This window comes from Populus alba, chromosome 7 (assembly GCF_005239225.2).
Source record: "Populus alba chromosome 7, ASM523922v2, whole genome shotgun sequence".
Taxonomy (NCBI): domain Eukaryota; kingdom Viridiplantae; phylum Streptophyta; class Magnoliopsida; order Malpighiales; family Salicaceae; genus Populus; species Populus alba.
In genome coordinates, this window is record NC_133290.1 from 12,468,792 (window position 1) to 12,490,610 (window position 21,819).

Here is a 21,819-nt window from a genome sequence, read left to right on the forward strand (position 1 = left end):
TCTAGTAGATATATTCACGAAAACAATAAGTAGCAGGAATTTTTATATCTCACTAAACAAGTCGAGCAAGCAAAAACTTAACTGCATGCACTTGAAGTATTGGTTTAATGATGAAAAGGAATTGTTTTCTTTTTTTATATCTGGGTTTAAATTTTATTGTCTATGTTTGACATCTCTGCAGTGCCTTACATGCTTATTGTGTTTGCAGGATATTCAGTGGGCCGTGGGATTAGTTGTGGTGCGTGCAAGCTGACCCAGACACCCAAGTAAATAAATAAATAAAAACTTTAGTGCACTAAAAATCTAACTTTTATTTTGTCTTTATATTTTGAGATAATTACCAAAAAAGCTTCCAAAATTTGGTTTTTTTTTTCGTTGTAGTTTGAGAAATTATATTTTATATAAAAAAAATTCAAAAATTATCAAAAGATAAAATTATCTTTTCATATAATATATCACATATAATAGCTATCATGTCAATTTTTTTAAAAAATCTTTTTTTTTTCTTTCTCCACTCCTTTTTTTTTCAATTAGGGTTCTATGATTAATAAAAAACATTCTGGTTTTTTTCAAAAGAAAAACATTTATATTGTACAAATCTCAAAACTCTGAATCTTTCGTTATAGAAATGGTCGTAGATCGATGCTAAGCAATGTCAAAAGAGGTACACGTCTTCTCCCCGCACAATCCAGACACTTTAACAAACCACCATCACAAAAATGTTCAACGCATGTAGTAGTGGGAAAGTGGTGTTATACTTTCGTGTTCATCAAGGAAGGGACAATGCTTAAAGATCAGGTGGAATATTCAACCTACAATGAGATGACACTATCAAGCAACACTGAATGAAGGCAATAATACTGTAGCTGTTGAACGCTACAGTTGGTGGGGAAAAAGTTGTGGCTGAGCAAGAGGATGGTGTCGATGGGGTGCCAGCTGTGGTTGACGAGTTTCAACAAAGTGACAGGAGAAACGAGTGCGGGAGTGAGAAAGGAGAATGTCGAGAGAATGAAGTGGGGACAAGGAGGAGCAGGATGGACCAGTAGGGGTGAAAGGGAAGTGAGGCTGAAGAGAAAGATCAGCTCTGTTGCTGCATTTTGTTAATTTCTGCTGTTGTTCTTGCGTTCATGTGGAGAACGCGCTGGATAAGAGACAGAGACTTACACGATAAACACTAAGAGAAGAAAATCTATGAGCATAATTTCCTCTTTGTTACTGTATTTTGTTTCTGTTGCTGCTGCTTGCGTTCATGTGGAGAATGGGCTAGATAAGAGACAGAGACTTAAACGATAAACACTAAGAGAAGAAAATTTATGAGCATAATTTCCTCTGTTACTGTATTTTGTTTCTGTTGTTGTTGTTGCTTGCGTTCATGTGGAGAATACGATAAACACTAAGAGAAGAAAATTTATGAGCATTATTTCCTCTCTGTTACTGTATTTTGTTTCTGTTGTTGTTGTTGCTTGCGTTCATGTGGAGAATGGGCTGGATAAGAGAGACAGAGACTTACACGATAAACACTAAGAGAGGAAAATCTATGAGCATAATTTCCTCTCTGTTAGCTGCGGTGTAATTTATTTGTTAAGTACTGGAATGTAAAAACAAAAGTGAAGATCGATCAGAGGGAAAATGATCATTGATGCAATAATTACTAAAAATTGTATCCCCGGGAACGAGCATGGTAGGGGGCGTTCTGGGATGGTATTAGACAAGGTTAAACTCTTTTCTTGTTCGTTAATTCTTGTCTTTGAAGGAATAGTGTTTAATTTTCTTGGATTTTTCTTCGTTTCTTCACGTGGAGAATGCAAATTACTAACCTGCCAAATCTTACTGTACGGCATGACAAGGAAGGTGGAGGAAATTTGGTAGCTATGTGTTGATTGAGAGGTTTGAATGGAAGAGGATGGATGGAGGTTAAAACATGATGAAATATATTGTTTAAAGAAATTTGTGCTCATTAAATATTATTGTAATTATAAATTTAATATAATAATTTTGTTATTTAAGGTTTTATAGCCTCTTTAGTTATATATATATATATATAAAATTCATGATATAAAATATATTTTTTAAAATTATGATAACAAATTGAAAATACTTAATGAAACTTAAGAATTTATTCTATGATTATCCCTTGTATTTTAGTCATTCTCAATCTATCTCTCTCTAATAGAATATTCTCGGAAATTTTTTTCACAAAAGTAATTGAAAAAAAATAGATATTGTAATGTGTTTTTCTTTTTTGGGTTCCGGAGAGGGATATCAGCGCATGTTCTTGGATGATCTCAACAGGCTCTAAGCCTTGCTTCAGAGGATCCAAAGACTGCCTCTCAGGGTCAAGAGGGCGACATTCATCATTAAGGTAACTTAATTTAAATTTGTGTTTTAAAAGTGATTTGAAGTTAAATTTTTTATTTTATTTTTATTTTAAATTAAAATTATTTTAATGTGTTGATATTAAAATTAAATTTTAAAAATTAATTGTTATTATATTACCAAATAATTATCCCATCAACATAGATTTCTGTGAGCGTGATAATCAATATGTCTCGGTTAAATATTAAGAACATTAATTATCACAGGCCCCAAGTAGAATTTCATTCGGAAATACGTAATTTCCTTTTGACTTAACGGCGATAAATGAATTCGAGGCCAAATTTTTATTTTTTATAAGCATGCAAATGCATAAACTTCCTCCCTGTTAACAGGCCATTAAAATCTTGTCCATAAAAGTGACAACAATCCCATACACATGGGGTTGTGATATAGTAGTTGAAAGAACTTGTTTCTTTTCTTCATACCAGGGTTCAAGCCTCATTTGTATATGTCTGTCATCCCCGCGGTACCTTACATACTTACTGGGCTTGCAGGATATTCAGTGAGCACGGGGATTAGTTGTGGTGCGCGCAAGCTGGCCCGGACACCCCGAGTTACCAAAAAAAAAATGAATTTTCAAGTATAAATTAATTGATTAGATTTTAAATTTATTTTTTAAAAATCATAAGTTCAAATCTTATTAATCTTAAAATCACTAAAAGCTTATATATAAATAAATATACATAGCAGAACCTGAAATTAAATATTTTAAAATGGCAAAATCTTTAGGATTTCCCCCTGATGAAAATAAAATAGTAGACATAGTTTTTTTTGTTGACCCAATAGGCACACGTGCGGCACAATAATTCTTGTTGATATTTATTTCATTACTTGTACCAATTTAATACGACATTGAAAAGCAACTTCCATTATAAAATGTTTTTTTAAAGCATTAAAATATTTTTTATAATAAAATGATGTGAAAATATTAAAAAAGTAATTTGAAATTAAAAAACATATGTTCAAATCATCAATAGTTTAAGGGTTAAGAGAGAACTCAATAAATCAAAGATGTATTAAACCTCAAATTAATTATAGAATTGTCGAAACAGAAGGGTCAGTAATTGAAATATGGTAACCTATCTACGGGAGCTAGCAGCACCGGGCTCGGCAATCAACTAGCTAGACTCAACAACGCGTATTTGTTTTTCCTTTTCTGGCATTTTGCGAGTGCGCTGCTTCATTTCAGAAGGTGTAATGGTTTTTGCACCATATTTGACTCTTCTGCTAAAAAAGGGTGGCTGAGCTTGTTGATACCAAGGAAGATAAAGCCAACAAATTTCATGTAAGAAATCTACTCAAAGATGAGGCAGGGCATCTGCTTTTTTTTTTTTTTAAATATATTTGAAAATGGAAACAAATAAAGAACTGTTTAAGAGATGATAAAATATTATTTTTAGGGTATTTATTTGTTCTAAAATTCAACTAAATCATCTAAATGTATGAAAGAAAATAACAAGAAAAGATAAAAGAAAGAAAAATATAATTTTGTTTTGTATATATGTCTTTTCTCCACGTAGTAATAAGTTTATATGGACTTGTGACTATTAATAAAATAATTATATTTTGAATTATACTAAATAATAACTGTTCATTTTTATTTTGATAATTATTAATATTGAGATTAATTATGAGAATTTTAAAAAATTAACCTGACTTTTCAAATACCATTTTTTTTATACAAAAACTCACTAGAATTATCACTTAAGTCAACACTTACAGAGCACGGGGGGGCAATTGCTGAGTCAACAGGGAGTAAGGACCCCACCTGCTCTACCCTCACAAGGGACACTTTCAGTTCCTCACTCCATCTTCAACAGCCAATTGCCATATCTTGCTCCTCTCAGTGTCCTAATATCCTGACACCCACACGACACGAGATTCAAAACCCCTTTTTCCATGCCCATCATCATTCCATTGTCTCATACATAGATATGTTCGCATGTGTGACATATATATATATATATATATATATATATATATATATATATATATATTTTTTTTTTTTTTTTGTTCATGTTGAGAGAACTTGTTATAAATATATGGCGTGTGCAACTCTAGATATAGATTAGTAGATTAGTGGGTATTGTGACACTGGAAATTATATGGATATGTTATATAATTAAAAAGATTACAAAGGATGCTTTAGTATTTTGATATTATATATTTTATTTTTAAATTGAAAAATTATTGACGCTTATTCCATATATTATAGCGAGTGGTTAGCATCCACACCATTAAAAAAACACCTAAGATACTTTTTGATGGTTAAATTTTGGCATTTTTTTGTATAATTAGATGCATAGATATGCTCTTTTCCACATGATGCGACGTGTGTAAATATATCATGATTGGATTATCGGTAGTGATTAATTGTTTGTATTTTTTTTTTCTTTCCCTTTGACAACTAACATGCACAATTATTTTCTATTTGTTTGTTGTGCTGCTTGGGTTTGGAGTGGTTGCCGCACTTAAAATATTTAAAAACATTCTTTATATATTTAATATTTATTTACATTTTAAAAAAAATGATATTGACCAAGCAAGTGGGCAGCATCCATGCCATTACAGAAGTGCCTAAGACACTTTTCAATGGTTAAATCTGGGCATTCTTTGTATAACTAGATGCACAGATATATCTTTTTCCATATGGTACGACACATGTAGATATATCATGATTAGATTGCTGTTGGTGATTGGTTATATGTGTTTGTTTTCTTCCTTTTTTTTCCTTTGACAACTAACATGCATAATTATTTTCTATTTATTTGTTGTTTGCTTAGGTCTGGTATAGCTGCCACACCCAAAACATTTAAAAACATTCTTTATATATTTAATATTTTTTTATATTTAAAAAAAAAAATGATACTGACCAAAGCACGGTACAATACGGTAACTTTAACACAATAACACAAAGATCATCCTAACGTGTGGACGGACTTTTCAACGTATTCTTAAGATAGGCAATCGCCTCATCACAATAACATTAACATAAACATACCATGAATAGATCCCCATGCATCCATGATATATACATGAAGGCATACGGCCAACAAGTTTAAAAGTCCTGACGCCAGACACCAAAATGAGCCCATATCTCTCACTCACAAACTATCAACTATACTATAGTGCCTGAAAGATAAAAAAATATAAAATGTCCCCTCTCCTTGCAGCCTTTCTCTTGCTCGTATCCATGGGCTTGACCTCTGCCTCTACCGTGCCGCTCCGGCCTGGCTTTTACGCCGAGACGTGCCCGGAAGCTGATTTCATAGTCAAGGACGTGATGAGGAGGAACATGATTAGAGAACCAAGAAGTGCTGCCTCAGTCATGCGTTTTCAATTCCATGATTGTTTTGTTAATGTAAACTTTATTATATAAACCAAAAACTTAATACAAGTTTTCATGACAATCTTGCATTATTATTAGTATTATTGTTATTATTATCAAGATATTAATTCATTTTTCTTTGATGGGTTTTCTTTTTTCCTTGCAGGGTTGTGATGCTTCTGTGCTGCTTGATGACACACCAAACATGCTAGGAGAGAAGCTTGCTCTGTCCAACATAGATTCTTTAAGGTCTTATGAAGTTATTGATGAAGTTAAGGAAGAGTTAGAGAAGGTTTGTCCACGGACGGTTTCTTGTGCAGATATAATTATCATGGCCTCTAGAGCTGCTGTTGTCCTGGTAATAAATTTGCTCCTGTTATGCAAGACTTCTGCGTTTTTTTGCTATAATTCTTCACAGAACAAAATTACAACCCTAGTGTACCCTAAAAGTCATAGCAACTTGGCCATAAGAAGCAACTAGGCCTGCGCACTAGGCCTATCTCACCGGATATTCTGCGAAATGGGTCCTTTTTGTCCAACTTTTGTCCTCTACTGTTCATACAATATGAACAGAACGACGGCGTAATTACGGTCTTTACAAAAGGTCCTTTTTTGCCCTTTTTTCTTGATTCATTTCGGTGGTGACAATCGAGGATTGTACTTGAATTTGAGGCCTACCCTCTCCCCTTCTTAGTAGAGTAATACTATATCCAACATTCTGCTAACGTTAAACATCTGGTCACAAACATTGCATGTGTGGGCGTGGCCCTTTAATCTAGTCTTCTTGTGAAAATTATAGAGGGGCAATAATTGTAGCTTTTTGAAGCTCGCAGTTTGACAATAATTGTATCCTAGACCATCCCTTTGAATCCCGTACTGCGTCTCCTTCACTGTTCAACATGGAAATCTTGCAGTTTAAGGTTTAGCTGATACCAGCATTTTTCCAGATATGCCGGTATCTAGGCTTTCCCGGATGCTGGAATTATAGACATCCTCTCAACACAATCTCATTGTTTTCAAGTAATAAAGAGAAAAATCTCAGAAGATTAGACAAGACTTGGTCAGACAGAACTCTTTACTAAAGAACTGATTTTTAGCCTCTTTTTTTTTTGAATTTTTTTGTTCTATTCATTGTATTGGATTAGAGTGGAGGACCAGATTGGGACGTGAATTTAGGAAGAGTAGACAGCTTAACAGCTAGCCAGGAGGACTCCAACAATATCATGCCAAGTCCAAGAGCTAATGCAAGCCTTCTCATGGACCTCTTCGAAAGATTCAACCTCTCTGTCAAGGATATGGTAGCCCTCTCAGGGTCACATTCTATTGGCCAAGCTCGGTGCTTCTCCATAATGTTCAGGCTCTATAACCAGTCAGGCTCCGGCAGACCGGACCCAGCAATTGAGACAAAGTACAGAGAGAAGCTAGACAAGCTTTGTCCACTTGGTGGAGATGAAAATGTAACTGGAGACCTTGATGCAACACCAGCAACATTTGATAACAGATACTTCAAAGACTTGGTTGCTGGGAGAGGGTTTCTAAATTCTGATCAGACACTTTACACATTCCCTGAAACGAGGAAATACGTAACCCTTTTTAGCAAAAATCAACAGGCATTTTTCAGGGCCTTTGTCGAGGGCATGATAAAGATGGGCGACCTGCAGTCTGGGCGGCCTGGAGAGATCAGAAGCAATTGTAGGATGGCCAACAGCCGGCCTGTTCGTGTGCTCATGGAGTCTCAAGTGAGAGATTAGGCTTAGAGTACAAATATAATAAGATTAAATATAATTTATATAGTGGGAAATTAATGTGTCTATTGGGATAATGTTAAAGTGGTGATCAAATTTGCAAGTAGGGTTGCTGATTACTGTCAATTTTATCCTTGAGGCGGCTATTGCCCTTTGTTGGAATCCTTGAAAATCAAAGGGAAATTAACAAATATTCCTAGAAGACTATTTTGTTCATTCTGCACCCTCCATTTTCTTGTTTGTGTGTCTGTGTTCTCTTTCATCTATGTTTATACACCTTGTTTATTTAGGAATTTTTTATTTTTCAAATCTCAAAACTAGTTCATATATATATACTGACTGGTTTAGATTTAGTTTGATTATTATTATTATTATTATTTGTAAAAATACAGCAAAACTTATTTTTTTAGGTCTTTTTTAAGTTTTTATTGATTTTTATGGGGTTTTTTAGACTTTTTATTGTTCTACTTCTCTTGAGCACAAGTAATCCTGTTGGAAAATGTTATAACTTTTAATTTTAAGTGTTTTTAAAAAGTATATTTGTCTTGAAAAAATATCAAGCTGTTGTTATTTCTAATATTTTTAATGATTTTAATGTGATAATATAAAAAATAAATAAAATTTTTAAAAATATTAATTTATTTTCAAGTAAAAAATATTTTTATAAAATACTATGCATCACAATATTAAATATACAAGTGCCGTGTAAAGCAAAATACTCTAATTAAACAACTAATCATCACATAAATAATACATTTATTTTTAAAATGCAAAATGGTGCAAAATAGTAACTACTATTAAAGTACTAAAATCAACGCATCCTGGAAGGAGCTTCCAATCAAACAAGTTGAATATTATGTCTTCATCCTTACTTTCATCCTTAATTGGTTCCTATAAAATCCATAAAACAAATCACACAACAGTTAGAAAATATCAAGCACCTCAAACAAACACCACCCAATTCAACAAAAAAAAAATACAACTTGTTCCTAGTATAAAATTGAAATATATATTAGAATAAGTATTAAGAAACTTCGATTGAATCAAGGTGGTTAATATTTGACCTAATATTTTAAGAATTATCTAAAAAAATATTAGATTCTCTACATCTTTTAAAACACTATATTAAGATGAAATATATTCTTAAGGCTAAAACATTAGTTGTTTAGACTGAACCTTAAAAAACACAAAATCTCTATAAATATGGCAGGACATGTTTTGCATTAGTGAGATAAAAACCTCTAATGAAAACTGTGAATAACTTTGTTGCTTATAATTGATGAGCCTATCAATTAATTGGAAGAAATATATGATTTATTTTTTAAGAAATGACTTAAAGCCATGGATTTCATGTACTAACCAAGTCTAGAACTTGGTTGATCAACCTGAAGGGAAAAAAACTAAATGGATATAAGTGAGTTTTTAAAGAAAAACTAACATGAAAAGCAATGTATAAATGTACAATGCAAGCTTTAAAGAGTATGAATATTTAAGTTTGAAAGTATAATCAATAGATTTGATTTTATAAAAAAATTGGATGAACCTTGTATTTACAAAAAGTTAGGAGGAGTAATGTCGTTTTCATAATATTATATGTAAAATATATATTATTGTTAAGAAATGACATTTTTATTTTAATTAGTAAAGTTTTGGTTATTCAAGAATTTCTCCATAAATTAATTGGGAGAAGCAACCTATATGTTGAATATAAAGATCTATAGATATAAATTTAAAATGTTTCTTAATTAGATTGTCCCAATTCATGTATATATACTAGAAGCTAATATAGTTTTGTATGAAAAATCTAAGATTGAATTCTTATCTATTTTGTAAGAAACAACTCCTTCAAAAAACATGTGTTTTAAGGTATAAATTAAGAGAAATATGATAAAACTGATATCTTATATTTGGCTATAAGATCCACCAATGAAAAAGATAAACTAAAAATTTAAAATTGTTTGAATTAATTTTTTTAATAAAATATTAAAATAATAATAAATATATACCATTAAATATATATTTATTTTAAAATTGCGATCAGGCAACTAAGGTTCCCATCCAAAAGGAAGGCTCGTTGATGCTACTCAAAGGTGTCACTCTCCTCAAACTATATGACAAGCGTGTTTGTCAGTGTGGTAGCGGTTGCTTTTCAAATAGCTTTTTGTGCTGAAATACATGCAAATGATATTTTTTTATCTTTTAAAAATTATTTTTGACATTAGCACATCAAAACGATCCAAAAAATACAATCGTAACTCAATTTTAGTAAAAATAAAAAAATTAAAATTTGCCAAAACGCAGTTACAAACGCTTCCATAGTATAATGACATTAGAAGAGTCATTTTTCAACCAGAATTCGCTACAAAACTGAGAATTAAAAGCAGCCCACCTGCTATCAATTGTCATTATCAATGAGTCTACCGGGTGTTTGAAATTGTTTTCTTCTGTTTTTCTTTTCTGTTTTTATGCTTTTCAAAAGCATATTTAACAGAAAAAATATTAAATTTATATTTTTATTTAGTGTTTTTTAAGTTTAATATACTAATATTAAAAACAAAATACTTTCAAAAATTTACATATACAGTACAACAGCAAAAACAAACCCTACTAAATTTAAGATTTAAAAGGACAACCAACAAGAACAAGGAGAATTAACGAGATTGAAAAAAACCAAGACATCAGCTTCTAAATCAGGGGAAGACCAAACCTCCACTGAGCAAAATTAAATTTTGAACAAAAGAAAATGGTTCCTTCCTTAATTGTAAGGAGAAATAGAAGAACGTGATATAAAGAGAAACCCCAACAAACACAAGTCATGTTCAGATGAGGTTTGCTCCATGAATGTGCAACAAGTAAATTTGAGCTTCAAGTATCAAATAACACAGAATCCAGAATCAACATAATATGCCAAGGCATCAGAATGTAGACAATTACGAATTCCACAACACAGCGGAACCAAAACAAAAATCTCAGATGCTAAAATTGTTGACTATCTAAAAATTCAAACTCACCTCAGCAATCCAAAGAACAACCAAAATTAAATCGAGCTTGTCATTACGCATGGTCCAAATTACAAAACATTTAAGCCACAACTGAGGGCTTTGAGGCAACAGATAATCTAGATCTCTTCTTGGCCAAGCTCTCACTGCGGCGTTCACGCTGCTCCTTCAACCTGGTGGCAAGAAGCTTCTGATACTCTGCTGCCTCAGCCTTGGCCTTTGTGATTCTCTTCTTCTTGTCAGATATTCTTGCACGCTTCCTTTGCAAAGTCAAGGGAGTAACCAACCTTTGAATTTTGGGAGCCTTGCTAACCTTCTTACCTGCCAAACCAGAAAAATGGCATTGTTATTTTTGTTAAATCAATACTAAACTTCATTGGATTATTATTTAATAAGTAATTCTTTGAAGACCTCATTGAATTCAAATAATAATAATAAATAGTCAACAAAAGGAATAATGATATAGCAACTGACCAGATTTGGTTGTAAATGTTCGGCGGTAAGTGTTGACATACTTCCGGACATCGTCCTCCTTGGAGAGGTTAAACAGTTTCCTGATCTTTGATGCCCTCTTTGGACCTCTCATCCTTGGCTTCTCAACATCTGTCAGGCCAGGAAGATCATTCTCTCCCTTCTTCACGATGACCAGGTTCAAAACAGAGAGATCTTGACTAACAATGCATCCACGAACAGACTTCCTTCTGCGCTCTCCATTTCTCCTGCCGTATCCACGGAAGCAAGGAGTACCTATTAATGAGCACTGTATGCAAATTAGCTGAATCACACAAAACACCAAAATCCACACGTCTACAAACACAAGCAGAGGAACAAAGCTGCAAACCTCTGTGCAGCAAGAGACGAACACGGCCTGGAGTTAGAACTCCTTGCTTCATTGGGAAACCCTGCTTGTCACACCCTCCCATAATCTTAAAAACATAACCCTTGAATTCCTGTATAATACAACCAGATGTGTCAATATAAGAAAATAAAAAAACACAACATGACTTTGAAAGACTAGCTCAGCCAATGAGCTCCTGGCAAACACATACCTCGCCCAGTGCATCTCCACTGACTTCTTGTGAGATCCTCTTGTCAAAGAACGCTCGGCTGCCATAAAAAAGAATGAAAAATAAAAAGAAAGTTTTGACATACGTTCACTAAGATGAAGAAAGTGAAATGATAATTCACAGGGGAAACAAGGCCAGTCATAAAAGACACGTTTCGGAATACACTATATAAACCATGTTTCATTATGCATTATGCTAACGAAGCCATAGTTTTCCCCTAAAAAGTATTCTACGAAAAAACCAATCTCGCCTATAAGATTCAAAGCCAGAGCGAGAATCATAAAAAGCCAAAGATTTCAAATTTAAGGGCCTATAATGCCCCTAAAGAAAATCAACACCACTTCTTGGTTCCATGATATTTGATTGCATAGGATGCAAACACAAATAAGTTAAACCCAAATCCCCATTTAAGATAAAAAAAAATCGAAAAAAAAAAGGAAATCAAACTTTCCCATACCCATACTATAATCCCATATCTAACAAGCTCAGCTTCATTCAGTTCAGCTCACAATTCACATCAAATTCAAAAATTTCAAATCAAACGCACCACACGAGATAACAGAACTAATAATATATTAGGAAGAGAGAGAGCCATACAGTTTCTGATCATCATCGATTTCAAGCTTCTTCTGGCACCCAGTAGTCGGATTTGCAATGTTAAACTGCCCACCAAAAAAACAACTCAGAAAAAAAGGTTTTGTTTAAGAAGAAGAGACAGTAAGAGAAATTGAAAACTGAACCTTCATTTTGAATGGAGTCTCTCACTACACAGCACCCTGGTTGTGTTAACGAGACAGAGTATCTTCCTGCTCTATTAGGGTTTCTTCCTCTGTATTGTTGCCAATTAGGGTTTTTGATTCTTTTTTATAGGGAAAGAGGGGGTTCTTGCGTGTGGTTTAAATAAATTAGTTAAATGTGTGCTTGTGTTTAGATGTGAGCACGTGGATTTATATTGGTTTGATGGTGAATGAAACCGGTGATTAGGACTTCTGATTTGTGAGCTTATCATAGAGAGATGTATTATAGTTTTACTCCGTTTTGGGCTCCTGTGCTTGATAGGCTGGGTTTTTGGGCTGTGGTGGTCCATTCAATCTGTCTAGTTTAGGTTGAAATTTATGTTGGTGGGGAAATCATGTAGCCCGATTTCGGAAGAAAGTGATTATTTTCATTTTCCACCCTTAAATCCTGGGGTTTCAAGTTATTTGCCCACTAAAGTTAATTTTGTGTAACATTCTTTTCAAATTACCTTCTGAAAACTTTCATTAGTTCTTGAGATTTTACAAGCAAATTCCATTAATTTAGTAGTTGAATTCTCTTAAAAAATGATTTTGAGAAGAACTTTTAATAAGATTAGCATTGTTATTGTTTTCTATCTTGACTTTCTCAAAAGTTTCATTTCCCTTAACTGTTCCTTGGTGATTAAATGTAAAATCCAAAAAATTTGATAGTAATTAAAAAAATTACATTATTGTGTTATTAATTGATATTGTCTATTGATATTTGAGGTAAGCTGTATTATTCAAATTGAATTTTATCATGCCAAATTCTCTATCCTTGAAAGTTCGAGTACTGGATGACAATCTCATAGATGGAGGGTATTAAATAAATTATTTACCCTTGATGGTGGAAAACTTCTATGAACGTGTCATTTAATGGAGTGGTGCGTATTTCATTGTAGCTCTTGCATTCCCTGATTGACCTCTTCTAATTTTTTCTAGGGTTATTATCCTTCCTAGGAGAATAATCTCGCATGGAAGACCTCTCTGGTAGATTTTTCTTAGCGAAAAAAGGGAGGCCCATGACGTAAAACACTTGCTTCTTCCACTTGTATATGGTTTGTCATGGCCTACTTTACTTTCAACAGGCTTCTATTTGGTGGAGTGTACAATGTTTTCTACAAAACTATTCTCTTTACTTCATTTATCAAGGCCTTAAAAGTCACTTACTTGATTAATTCCTTAAATTTAAGCATTTCTTCATTAAATCTTTTTAAATACACTCGCCTACACTCATCACCTGTCTGAAAAACCCCAAAAAGTTTTATAAAGTTTTTTTAGCTGAAATGCTTTTATTGAACTGCATCACCAACTTGGTACAAAGGTCACCAAAGCTTATAATAGATCCTGGCTCCAAATTATTATACCATGCACGTAATGACCCCCTGAAAGTTGTGGAAGGTTTTTGCACATGGCATAACTATCCTAGATGACCAATTTCAGGTTGCTTCGTACATGATATACATGATCTCTTAGGTTAGCAAAACCGTCATAGTTGTCCAAAATCATCTTAATGGAAATATAATCCTTGTATATACAAGTACGCAACACTTGTCTTAACAATGAAGAATCTCAAATTTGATTGGGGAGGGGGGGATATTTTCATGCATATACTCTCCTACAAGTTGTTTTCAACTCCTTTGTCTATAGGGTTCTGGGAGCTCGAGTTTTTTAGCATAGAATGATAAGACTGATGGCTAGCCTCCATCTCATGGTGGCCAGATAAGCGTATAGAATAATTGTCATATGTATGAACACAAATGATACGAACACCTTGTAGAAGGGTTTGATGATCATTAAGGCTAAAAAAAACCCTTAAACACTTTCTGCCCAAACTCCTTCTAATAATGCAATTGTATATAGGCATTGGGTATAAATTTATGGTTGTAGAGCTGTAAATGAGGGTATAGTTGCAGGTTCCAAGACTTATTGAGATGACAAAGTCTGATTTTACATTTGAGCTGCCAACATAACCTGGGTGAAGAGTTGCACTTGGTTGTTGAGCTGTTGAAGGTTTGGTTGGGCAGAAGTTTTTGTTGTTGCAGGGAGGTCTATCACATGTCCTAATCTAGGAGTGTTTTGATTATTTTCCTTTGATAGCAATAAACCACTTTTAGAAGAATAATTAATTATTTTTTAATTAGTTTCTCACAGACAACACAAATTAAAGATGTTTCAAAATTCAATATGCTCAAGAATGAGGTTATTTGGTATTTGGATAGTGGTTAGTCACACATTTAGGTCAATATTCTTTTCTACAAAGCTCACAAAGTAGATGGTAAAAGGCCTAAATACATGAAAAAAAAAAACCTTTTTAGTAGGGTTTAGGAACCCTCCTATAATAAAAAGTGAGTTACTTTTAGTAAAAGATTGTAATAAATACGAGAATGAACTTTAAATTCTAAGAACAAATGTGATTGTTCTTGTTTTTGTATGGTAAATGCTCTAAAAATAGAAATACGAATACTTAGAGAATAAAAATTGTGAACTCTTTATCTTGGTAATTCGTGGAGTATTTATAATCCGTGAACCTTGTCTTTTTTAATGGTATTAATGATAAATAAATATCTCTTACATAATATTAATAAGGAATAAATATCCATTACACATCATTGATGTAGGGAGACAAATATCCTTGACAAGAACATTTCATGTTAAAATTTTTAAGAATAAATAAACAGAGTCTTGTGACCCTAGTATAGACCTATAACGACCTCCAAACTAATTTGGCTTGGCGCGTAACCAAGCCCAGAGGAAGTGGGTCTGACAATTCGCTACACTTAAATTCACTTACTCTCAGCATGTGGTTGACCTTATGATGTTAGGTTTGGTAGCTTGTTATATCCATATTTGCTTGGACTCAAAATATAGCTGAACCCAAATATGTTGGGTCTGACAGCTCACTAGATTCATATTTGTTTATGTTCAGCACGTGGATGATCCCAAGTATGTTGGGCCTAGAATCTTGCTAGACTTATGTTTGCTTGGACTTAGTACGTGGTTGAACCCAAGTATGTTGGGTTTGACAACTCGCCAAATTCACGTCCACTTAAACTTTATTATTAGATCTTTTTAGATAGAAACTTGACTTTTTTACAAAGCGTAAAAAATATTATTTATTAGTTCTTCTATCAATGATACTCTCTTGAAATAATTGAGATTTTATTGTAATTAATTAATAATATGATTATGAAAGAGGTGAATTGAACAAATCCAAGAAAAAATATTATATGATCAAAGATAATTCATTTTAAATCATCAATATTACAGTTGAATAAAAGAACAATTACAACCTATAATTAAGTATTGATACACATGAGAATTCAAAAACTGATTAGTAGAACCTATCATACTCTGTTATTAGATCTTTTTAGATAGAGGCTTGACTTTTTTACAAAGCGTAAAAAATAGTAATTTATTAGTTCTTCTATGGGTGTTTGGAAGCCAAAGTTTACACCTACGACAACGATATTGTCTTGAAATAATTGAGATTTTATGGTAATTATTAATAATAATATGATTCATGAAAAAGGTGAACTGAACAAATCAAAGAAAAAAAATATTATATGATCAAAAATAATTTATTTTAAATCACCAATGTTGTAGTTTGAATAAAAAAAACAATTACCACCTATAATTAAATATTGATACATATGAGAATTCAAAATTGATGAGTAGAACCAGAGTAGAAGAGTGGCATCGTCATGCATGACACAAAATAAACTAGTAAATATAATAAAGTGTACTAATTAAATAAATAAAAAAACGAGATCCGAGTAAACTAATTAAAGATCAGTCATTTTGTAAGAGCTTTTGTAGCAATGCATTTCAAATAGAATATTTCTTCTTCTTTTTTCCTTTTATTGAGGTTGACTCGCACTAAACTATGGGGCGGGGGGAGAGTGTCAATTCAGACCAACCATATCAGTCCACTAATTTCATGAAAGCCAATAAAGACAAGGGTTCTAATCCAATTCCACTTCATGTCTTTGTCTGTAAGAGATTAAATAGGCAACATAAGACTTTGGGAAATAGTTTTAATATATGCACAAGTAACCCCTTGCTTCTGCCCAGAAGAAGGCCTTTTTCTTTTTTGGAATTGGTTTCAAAGATGAAGAAAATGCGCCTGTATGCTATATTTTAGAGGTGTTGCCAGGATTCATACACAGATGCAGCTGCAAGATACATGGCAAGGCAAAGAATTGTGGTGTGTGACTTGACCTAACCCGATTAAAAACATTGGTTAACCCGTGATCTAGGATAAAACCTTACCCTCATATATTTATTTATTTTTGTCAAGACAATCCTTTAAAAAAAAAAAAAAAGAATCAAGCATTACTTGGAATCCATCTATGAAAATAGGTACACACTGAGGCGAGGAGTATTGGCACACTTGTAATCTTAAAAGAGGAAAGTAAAAATAAAACCTATGGTGTTCAACAATCAGCAGCCTCCCACCTTGTATTACAGAATTAAATAAATCAAAGCTATCCACTAACAAGAATTGTAACTTGAAGAAATAAAATATTAGCATTATGTCCATTCTGTGTATTATACTTTTGTAACTAACCTTTGTTGTTTAAGTTATCCATCCGCTTATAAAATGGAGCTCCTGAACAATGTTTATGCAGATCTTGTCATCCTTCGACAAAGTTCTTCGTTTATCTGCCAATGTGCTAATCTAACGAGCGTGGGTTCATGGAATCCTTAGCATTAACGAGGTCGATATTGTTTTATGACATCCAATAAAGTCAAAGAGGATTTTGGGTTAATACAACTTAAATAGAAACAAGAAACAGAATTCAAGAGAGATTTTTCACAGAGTTCAAGAGTTCAAGAGCAAGAAGCAATACAACATATCAAGTGCCTGAGGCCACCATCGCCCCAGTTCTGTACAGATCATTTGATTCCCTTAGACAAGAAAAGGATGCCCTTATCATCTACAGGCTTTTTACTAGGAGTGGGATAGTAAAGCAAAGCTATGGATGATTTTGAAAGCTGGCACTTCACAATGCACAAACAAAATCACCACTTGTCTCTACATCATCTATATCAGCATCAGAATCTATGTCATCAAGATCCATGCTCCCACCAAAAAAATGTCCACCATTTTTGTGCCCCTCTGCAGGTTTCCTAGCCTCTTGAATTATAGCTAATATCTCTTCAATACTTTGTGATTCTTCATTTCTATCGTTGATTTGTAAGCTACCATCCTTTTCTTCCTTTAGTTCCACAGGGAAGCTCCTCAGAAACCAAGAGTGTGTTTTAATTTCTGGGATGGTAATTCTCTACAAAATTTAAGCCAAAAGGAAACAAAAAACACAGTGAGTACCGCTTAATAGAATGCTAGCAACAAAATTACAACAAAAGACAGTTTTTCCATCACTTTCTCAGGGTCAGCTACAAAAATCCGAGATAGAAGATGTTTGCATTCCTTGGAAACTCGAACATAGTCCGGAATCGAGTAGTGGACGCTAAGAATCCTCTGCCAATGGTCAAATAGTCCAGTTTTACTAACACATCAAAGCATATGATATTAATTAAAAGGGGTCAATTAATGTTAATGCTGTTTGTTAACTAACCTGAATTGTTTTTCTGAAGTTTCTTGAATCTTCAGGATCTTCAAACGGATAAGCCCCAACCAGCATCACATACAAGGTAACCCCGCAAGACCAAACATCAGCTATCTACAATTTGAATAGTCAGACAGTGATGCAAGATGTTAGGTGATCAAATAGGTCCAGAAAGACATAAACAATAACAAGATTGAAATGGTCTTAAACACCTTCCCATCATACTCCTTTCTTGAGAGGACTTCCGGTGCAATGTAGGCTGGTGTTCCCACAGTAGATTTGGGTTGAGAATGTAACACAGAAGACTGCATAAATGGGGTAAAACATTGATCATGTGGCTCTACAATTAAATTTACTCCATGTGAGGTAAATTCGTTAGTTCATTACCTTAGAATAGCCGAAATCACATATCTTAAGACGGGGCGCTGAGGTTCCATCTAAGAGGGTGTTTTCCAGCTTAAGATCTCTGTGGCAAATTTGCTACAGAAAGAGGAGGGTAATTAGCCAGAGTCAAAATAAACATGGACTTTATCTATACAAACTGAGAATTAAAATCTGCTGAGATTTGTACCATAGAATGGCAGTAACTGACTCCTGATATGAGTTGTTGAAAGAAATATCTTGCCTGGTAATATTTGACAGCCAAAAATGAAAAGATCAAACACCACACAAACAAGTAATTGAAAGTTGACGATGTTTAGTTCTACGATATACTTACCTCATCTTCACTGAATCTACCAGCAGTGCATATTCTCTCAAAAAGTTCTCCACCAGCTGCATATTCCATTACTATGGCTAAATGGGTTGGTGTTAGCAGAACCTGCACAGTGAATTCACCTTTCTTAAAACCTGCAAAATGCAAAGACTTGTCGAAAAGCTAAGGCAAGGCTCTTGTTTTCAAAATTGATATCTAAGAGTAGATTGGAGCTTGGACTTAAAAAATCCCTTTCAAGATTCAAAATCTTCAAGTTCTTATAATTCTTGAAAAGTGCAGGTCCAGGTTTCTTATTGACAGAGTGTAGATTAGCTTGGCTTGGAAAGTGCAGGTCCAAGTGCATTCTTATATATCTAAGCCCCCTTTTAAATGAAAAAATTGGATTGTAGCCATGAAAACTGAACTTCCATATCAATTCAGATTCTTTCAAAGTTTCTGGAGCTTGAGAGAAGTACCGAGACCTTCTAAATCCATCTTTACATTGAGTAAAAAGACCTAGTCACTCGAAATTCTCTTACATTTGATAATCTAATAAGAAGGAAAGACATGACACTTCGCATACCTCTTTGAATCTAATTATATTGGGATGCTTCAATGACCTGTGGTTCATAATCTCTCTCTGAACATGCTCATCAATCTGCAAAAACCAAACAAGACTTCAAAATCACTACTACCATCAAATAAAAGAAAACACCGAGTTGAAAAAAAAAATTATAAAAAGAAAGTCTCCAATCCAGATTAATTAATATATAAAGAAAAAGAAACGAGCACAGCCCAGATAAGACCACAAAGAACAAAATATACAAGCGTAATTAACATCCACTAGAAAAAATCTTCTCTTCAACACATACTTAACGTCTTTACGAAATTCCACCATCCACCCCACCTCAGAAAAAAGAATGAAAGAGCATTGATCAATGAACAGGAGAAATTCGAAGATGAATATATTGAGACTTGAGAGAGAAAAAACATGAAGTTAAAAAAAGATCACCTTTTGGCCTCTTTCAATATACTTAACAGCAAAGAGTTCACCGGTCGTTATCTCTCTAACTAGCTTAGCAACACCAAAGTTTCCTGACCCGATATCTTTCAAAATCTCATAACGCTCCATTGTTAGCTAGCTAGCTAGCTATATTATAGCTTCAATATATGTATGAAGGAAAGCAGCAAACAATGAAGAACAACAACTTCTGTGATTCCCTCTATATCCTCTCTCCTTTTCTCTGGTACTGTGTGTCTTCTCTTTATATGTTAGCGATGAGAATCTCCATAGTTTTCATGGCCAAGAATGAAAAGGCTGGCTTTGCCTTTGTGGGTCAAGTGATTGCGCCAAGGTGCCCTGCCCTCAATGGACAGTTAAAGGAGAATGAAATATAATTAAATCTTTGGAAGCTGAGAATGGTATCAGCGGACAAGGACAAGCACAAGAAGATGACCACGTTACACGTGTCATCCTGTTAGAGGTTAGAATTTCAAGGTGTACGAACAAAAGTTGTTAGCCAACGTGGTTATGTTTTGGACCGTCCTCTCGTCAAGGCTACTTCAGGGTACTTGCTGTCTTTCATAATTGTTTTCGGTTAAGTAGAAGAACAAGCAATCTATGAATTATGATGATGATGAAGATACTTGGATGACGGTATCTTGTTGGTCTAATTAATCCTTTTCAATATTCAACTATCATTGTATAAGTAGGCTTCATTAATCAATTGTGTACCTAATAATTTCTCTAAATAAAAAAGTTTAGGTCTTACAATACTCTAGTCATGATAAATAACAACAATGTTCAATGTTGCTAACAATTTAATATAATATCTTTTTAAAAAAAAATATTAAAACAACAACATAATATATCAAACTTTAGTTCATCTATGAAATTCTCAACTTGAATTATGAAATCATAATAATTTTATATAAAATAAATTAAAATAAATTATAAAGATTAATTCTTAATCAATAAAATATTAAAACATAAAATTAGAAAAAATAAAATCAATTAAAAAATAACAAAAAAATAATTTGAGTCAACTCCAGTTAACCTACCAAATCCACAATTTGAGCCATGAGATAATGATAACTATACAAAAAGTAAATCAAAATAAATTATGAAACTCAATTTTCAATCAATCTAATGTTGAAAGATGAAAATAAAAAAAAATTACTTGAGTCAACTAGCTATACCCATGATTCGGGTCATGAATTTAGAATAACTTCATAAAAAGCTAACAAAAAAATTGACTCAATTCAACTCAAGTTACCTTTTCAAACTTACGACTCAGATCATGAGGCTGAGAGAACCTTATATGAAGCAAATTAAAATAAATTATTAATTCCCAATCAACTCTTTATTGAAGAATAAAAATGAAAAAAACCAATCCAAAAAGAAGAATTCAATAAAACTACCTAAGTCAACATGTGTTAACCTGAAACTCATAATTTCGGTCATGAGACCGGAATAACCTAATAGAAAATAAATTGAAATAAATAATGAAACTTAATTCATAATCAACCTAATATTGAATGATTAAATTGAACAAAAAAATTAATTAAAAAAAATAAATCGATTGGGCTAACCCACTTAACCAGCAGTATGAGTAATGAGATTAAAACAACTACATAGAAAACAAACTATAAGAAGTCATGAAACTCAATTTTTAATAAATTAAATGTTAAATAATAAAAAATAATATTATTATAAAAAATAATGTTTCATATGATGGTGGACAGTAAAAACACCACGTCTATTAGTTTTTGTTAATAGCTATCATCCATTATTTTGTTTATGAATTGTTAGGATATATTTGATTAGTGTTTCAAAACAAAACAAAAATATTTGCTTGAAAAGATAAAGACAAAATCATAAAATAAACATGTTGATATGATAGTTTTGGAATGAATTCATGTATTTTTTTTAAAAAATAAAAAATACAATGGGACATGTTTCATTTCTTTAACTATTATTTGTCTTGATGAGAAAACAAATAACATTATCATTTATTTAAAAAAATTAAGTATTGAATCAATCATTTGGGTTTAGACAAATAATGTATGCTTGAACAGGTAAATTCATTAAAACTTTTTTTTTTTTTTTGATAATATAGCAACATCAAATCGACCATGGCAAATTAAATGCCATGGCTTGAATGTATGCTTGAACATGTAAATTCCTTAAAAAATTTTTTTGATAATATAGCAACATCAAATCGACCATGGCAAATTAAATGCCACATATACTGCATTAAA

At 32.9% G+C, this 21,819-nt stretch overlaps 3 protein-coding genes across 4 annotated transcripts; 1 reads left to right on the forward strand and 2 right to left on the reverse strand.

The window, feature by feature from the left end:
* The first annotated feature begins 5,458 nt into the window (after positions 1-5,458).
* On the forward strand, positions 5,459-7,665 carry LOC118043432 (peroxidase 17). The gene is made up of 3 exons (XM_035051404.2): positions 5,459-5,737; positions 5,871-6,062; positions 6,850-7,665. The coding sequence occupies exons 1-3, from the start codon at positions 5,531-5,533 to the stop codon at positions 7,453-7,455; spliced, it is 1,005 nt and encodes a 334-aa protein (XP_034907295.1). The 5' UTR covers positions 5,459-5,530; the 3' UTR covers positions 7,456-7,665.
* A 2,654-nt stretch (positions 7,666-10,319) lies between these two features.
* On the reverse strand, positions 10,320-12,411 carry LOC118043433 (small ribosomal subunit protein eS6). Its single transcript, XM_035051405.2, has 6 exons — positions 12,256-12,411; positions 12,113-12,177; positions 11,498-11,555; positions 11,290-11,398; positions 10,923-11,195; positions 10,320-10,769 (listed from the first exon to the last, which is right to left on the reverse strand). Exons 1-6 carry the CDS (start codon positions 12,259-12,261, stop codon positions 10,531-10,533), a joined length of 750 nt encoding a protein of 249 aa, XP_034907296.1. The 5' UTR covers positions 12,262-12,411; the 3' UTR covers positions 10,320-10,530.
* A 4,663-nt stretch (positions 12,412-17,074) lies between these two features.
* On the reverse strand, positions 17,075-19,944 carry LOC118043435 (serine/threonine-protein kinase SAPK2). Of its 2 annotated transcripts, none has more exons than XM_035051406.2 (9): positions 19,571-19,944; positions 19,142-19,216; positions 18,583-18,684; positions 18,436-18,489; positions 18,252-18,344; positions 18,077-18,169; positions 17,874-17,978; positions 17,678-17,776; positions 17,075-17,579 (listed from the first exon to the last, which is right to left on the reverse strand). In XM_035051406.2, exons 1-9 carry the CDS (start codon positions 19,688-19,690, stop codon positions 17,298-17,300), a joined length of 1,023 nt encoding a protein of 340 aa, XP_034907297.1. In that variant the 5' UTR covers positions 19,691-19,944; the 3' UTR covers positions 17,075-17,297. The 2 variants fall into 2 exon arrangements, with proteins under 2 accessions (XP_034907297.1, XP_034907300.1); XM_035051409.2 differs by lacking the exon at positions 19,571-19,944 and adding an exon at positions 19,431-19,562.
* Positions 19,945-21,819: the final 1,875 nt, after the last annotated feature.

What these genes read in the sequence shown, in the direction of transcription:
- LOC118043435 (XM_035051406.2), bottom strand. Translation starts at nt 19,690, where the DNA reads ATGGAGCGTTATGAGATTTTGAAAGATATCGGGTCAGGAAACTTTGGT. An exon ending in GTGATTTCGGCTATTCTAAG is followed by an intron (nt 18,170 to 18,251) that starts GTAATGAACTAA and finishes CCATTTATGCAG; the next exon opens with TCTTCTGTGTTACATTCTCA. An exon ending in GAAAGGAGTATGATGGGAAG is followed by an intron (nt 17,979 to 18,076) that starts GTGTTTAAGACC and finishes TTCAAATTGTAG; the next exon opens with ATAGCTGATGTTTGGTCTTG.
- LOC118043433 (XM_035051405.2), bottom strand. An exon ending in GTGGAGATGCACTGGGCGAG is followed by an intron (nt 11,399 to 11,497) that starts GTATGTGTTTGC and finishes TGTATTATACAG; the next exon opens with GAATTCAAGGGTTATGTTTT. An exon ending in TCGTCTCTTGCTGCACAGAG is followed by an intron (nt 11,196 to 11,289) that starts GTTTGCAGCTTT and finishes GCTCATTAATAG; the next exon opens with GTACTCCTTGCTTCCGTGGA.
- LOC118043432 (XM_035051404.2), top strand. Translation starts at nt 5,531, where the DNA reads ATGTCCCCTCTCCTTGCAGCCTTTCTCTTGCTCGTATCCATGGGCTTG. An exon ending in TCCATGATTGTTTTGTTAAT is followed by an intron (nt 5,738 to 5,870) that starts GTAAACTTTATT and finishes TTTTCCTTGCAG; the next exon opens with GGTTGTGATGCTTCTGTGCT. An exon ending in CTAGAGCTGCTGTTGTCCTG is followed by an intron (nt 6,063 to 6,849) that starts GTAATAAATTTG and finishes GTATTGGATTAG; the next exon opens with AGTGGAGGACCAGATTGGGA.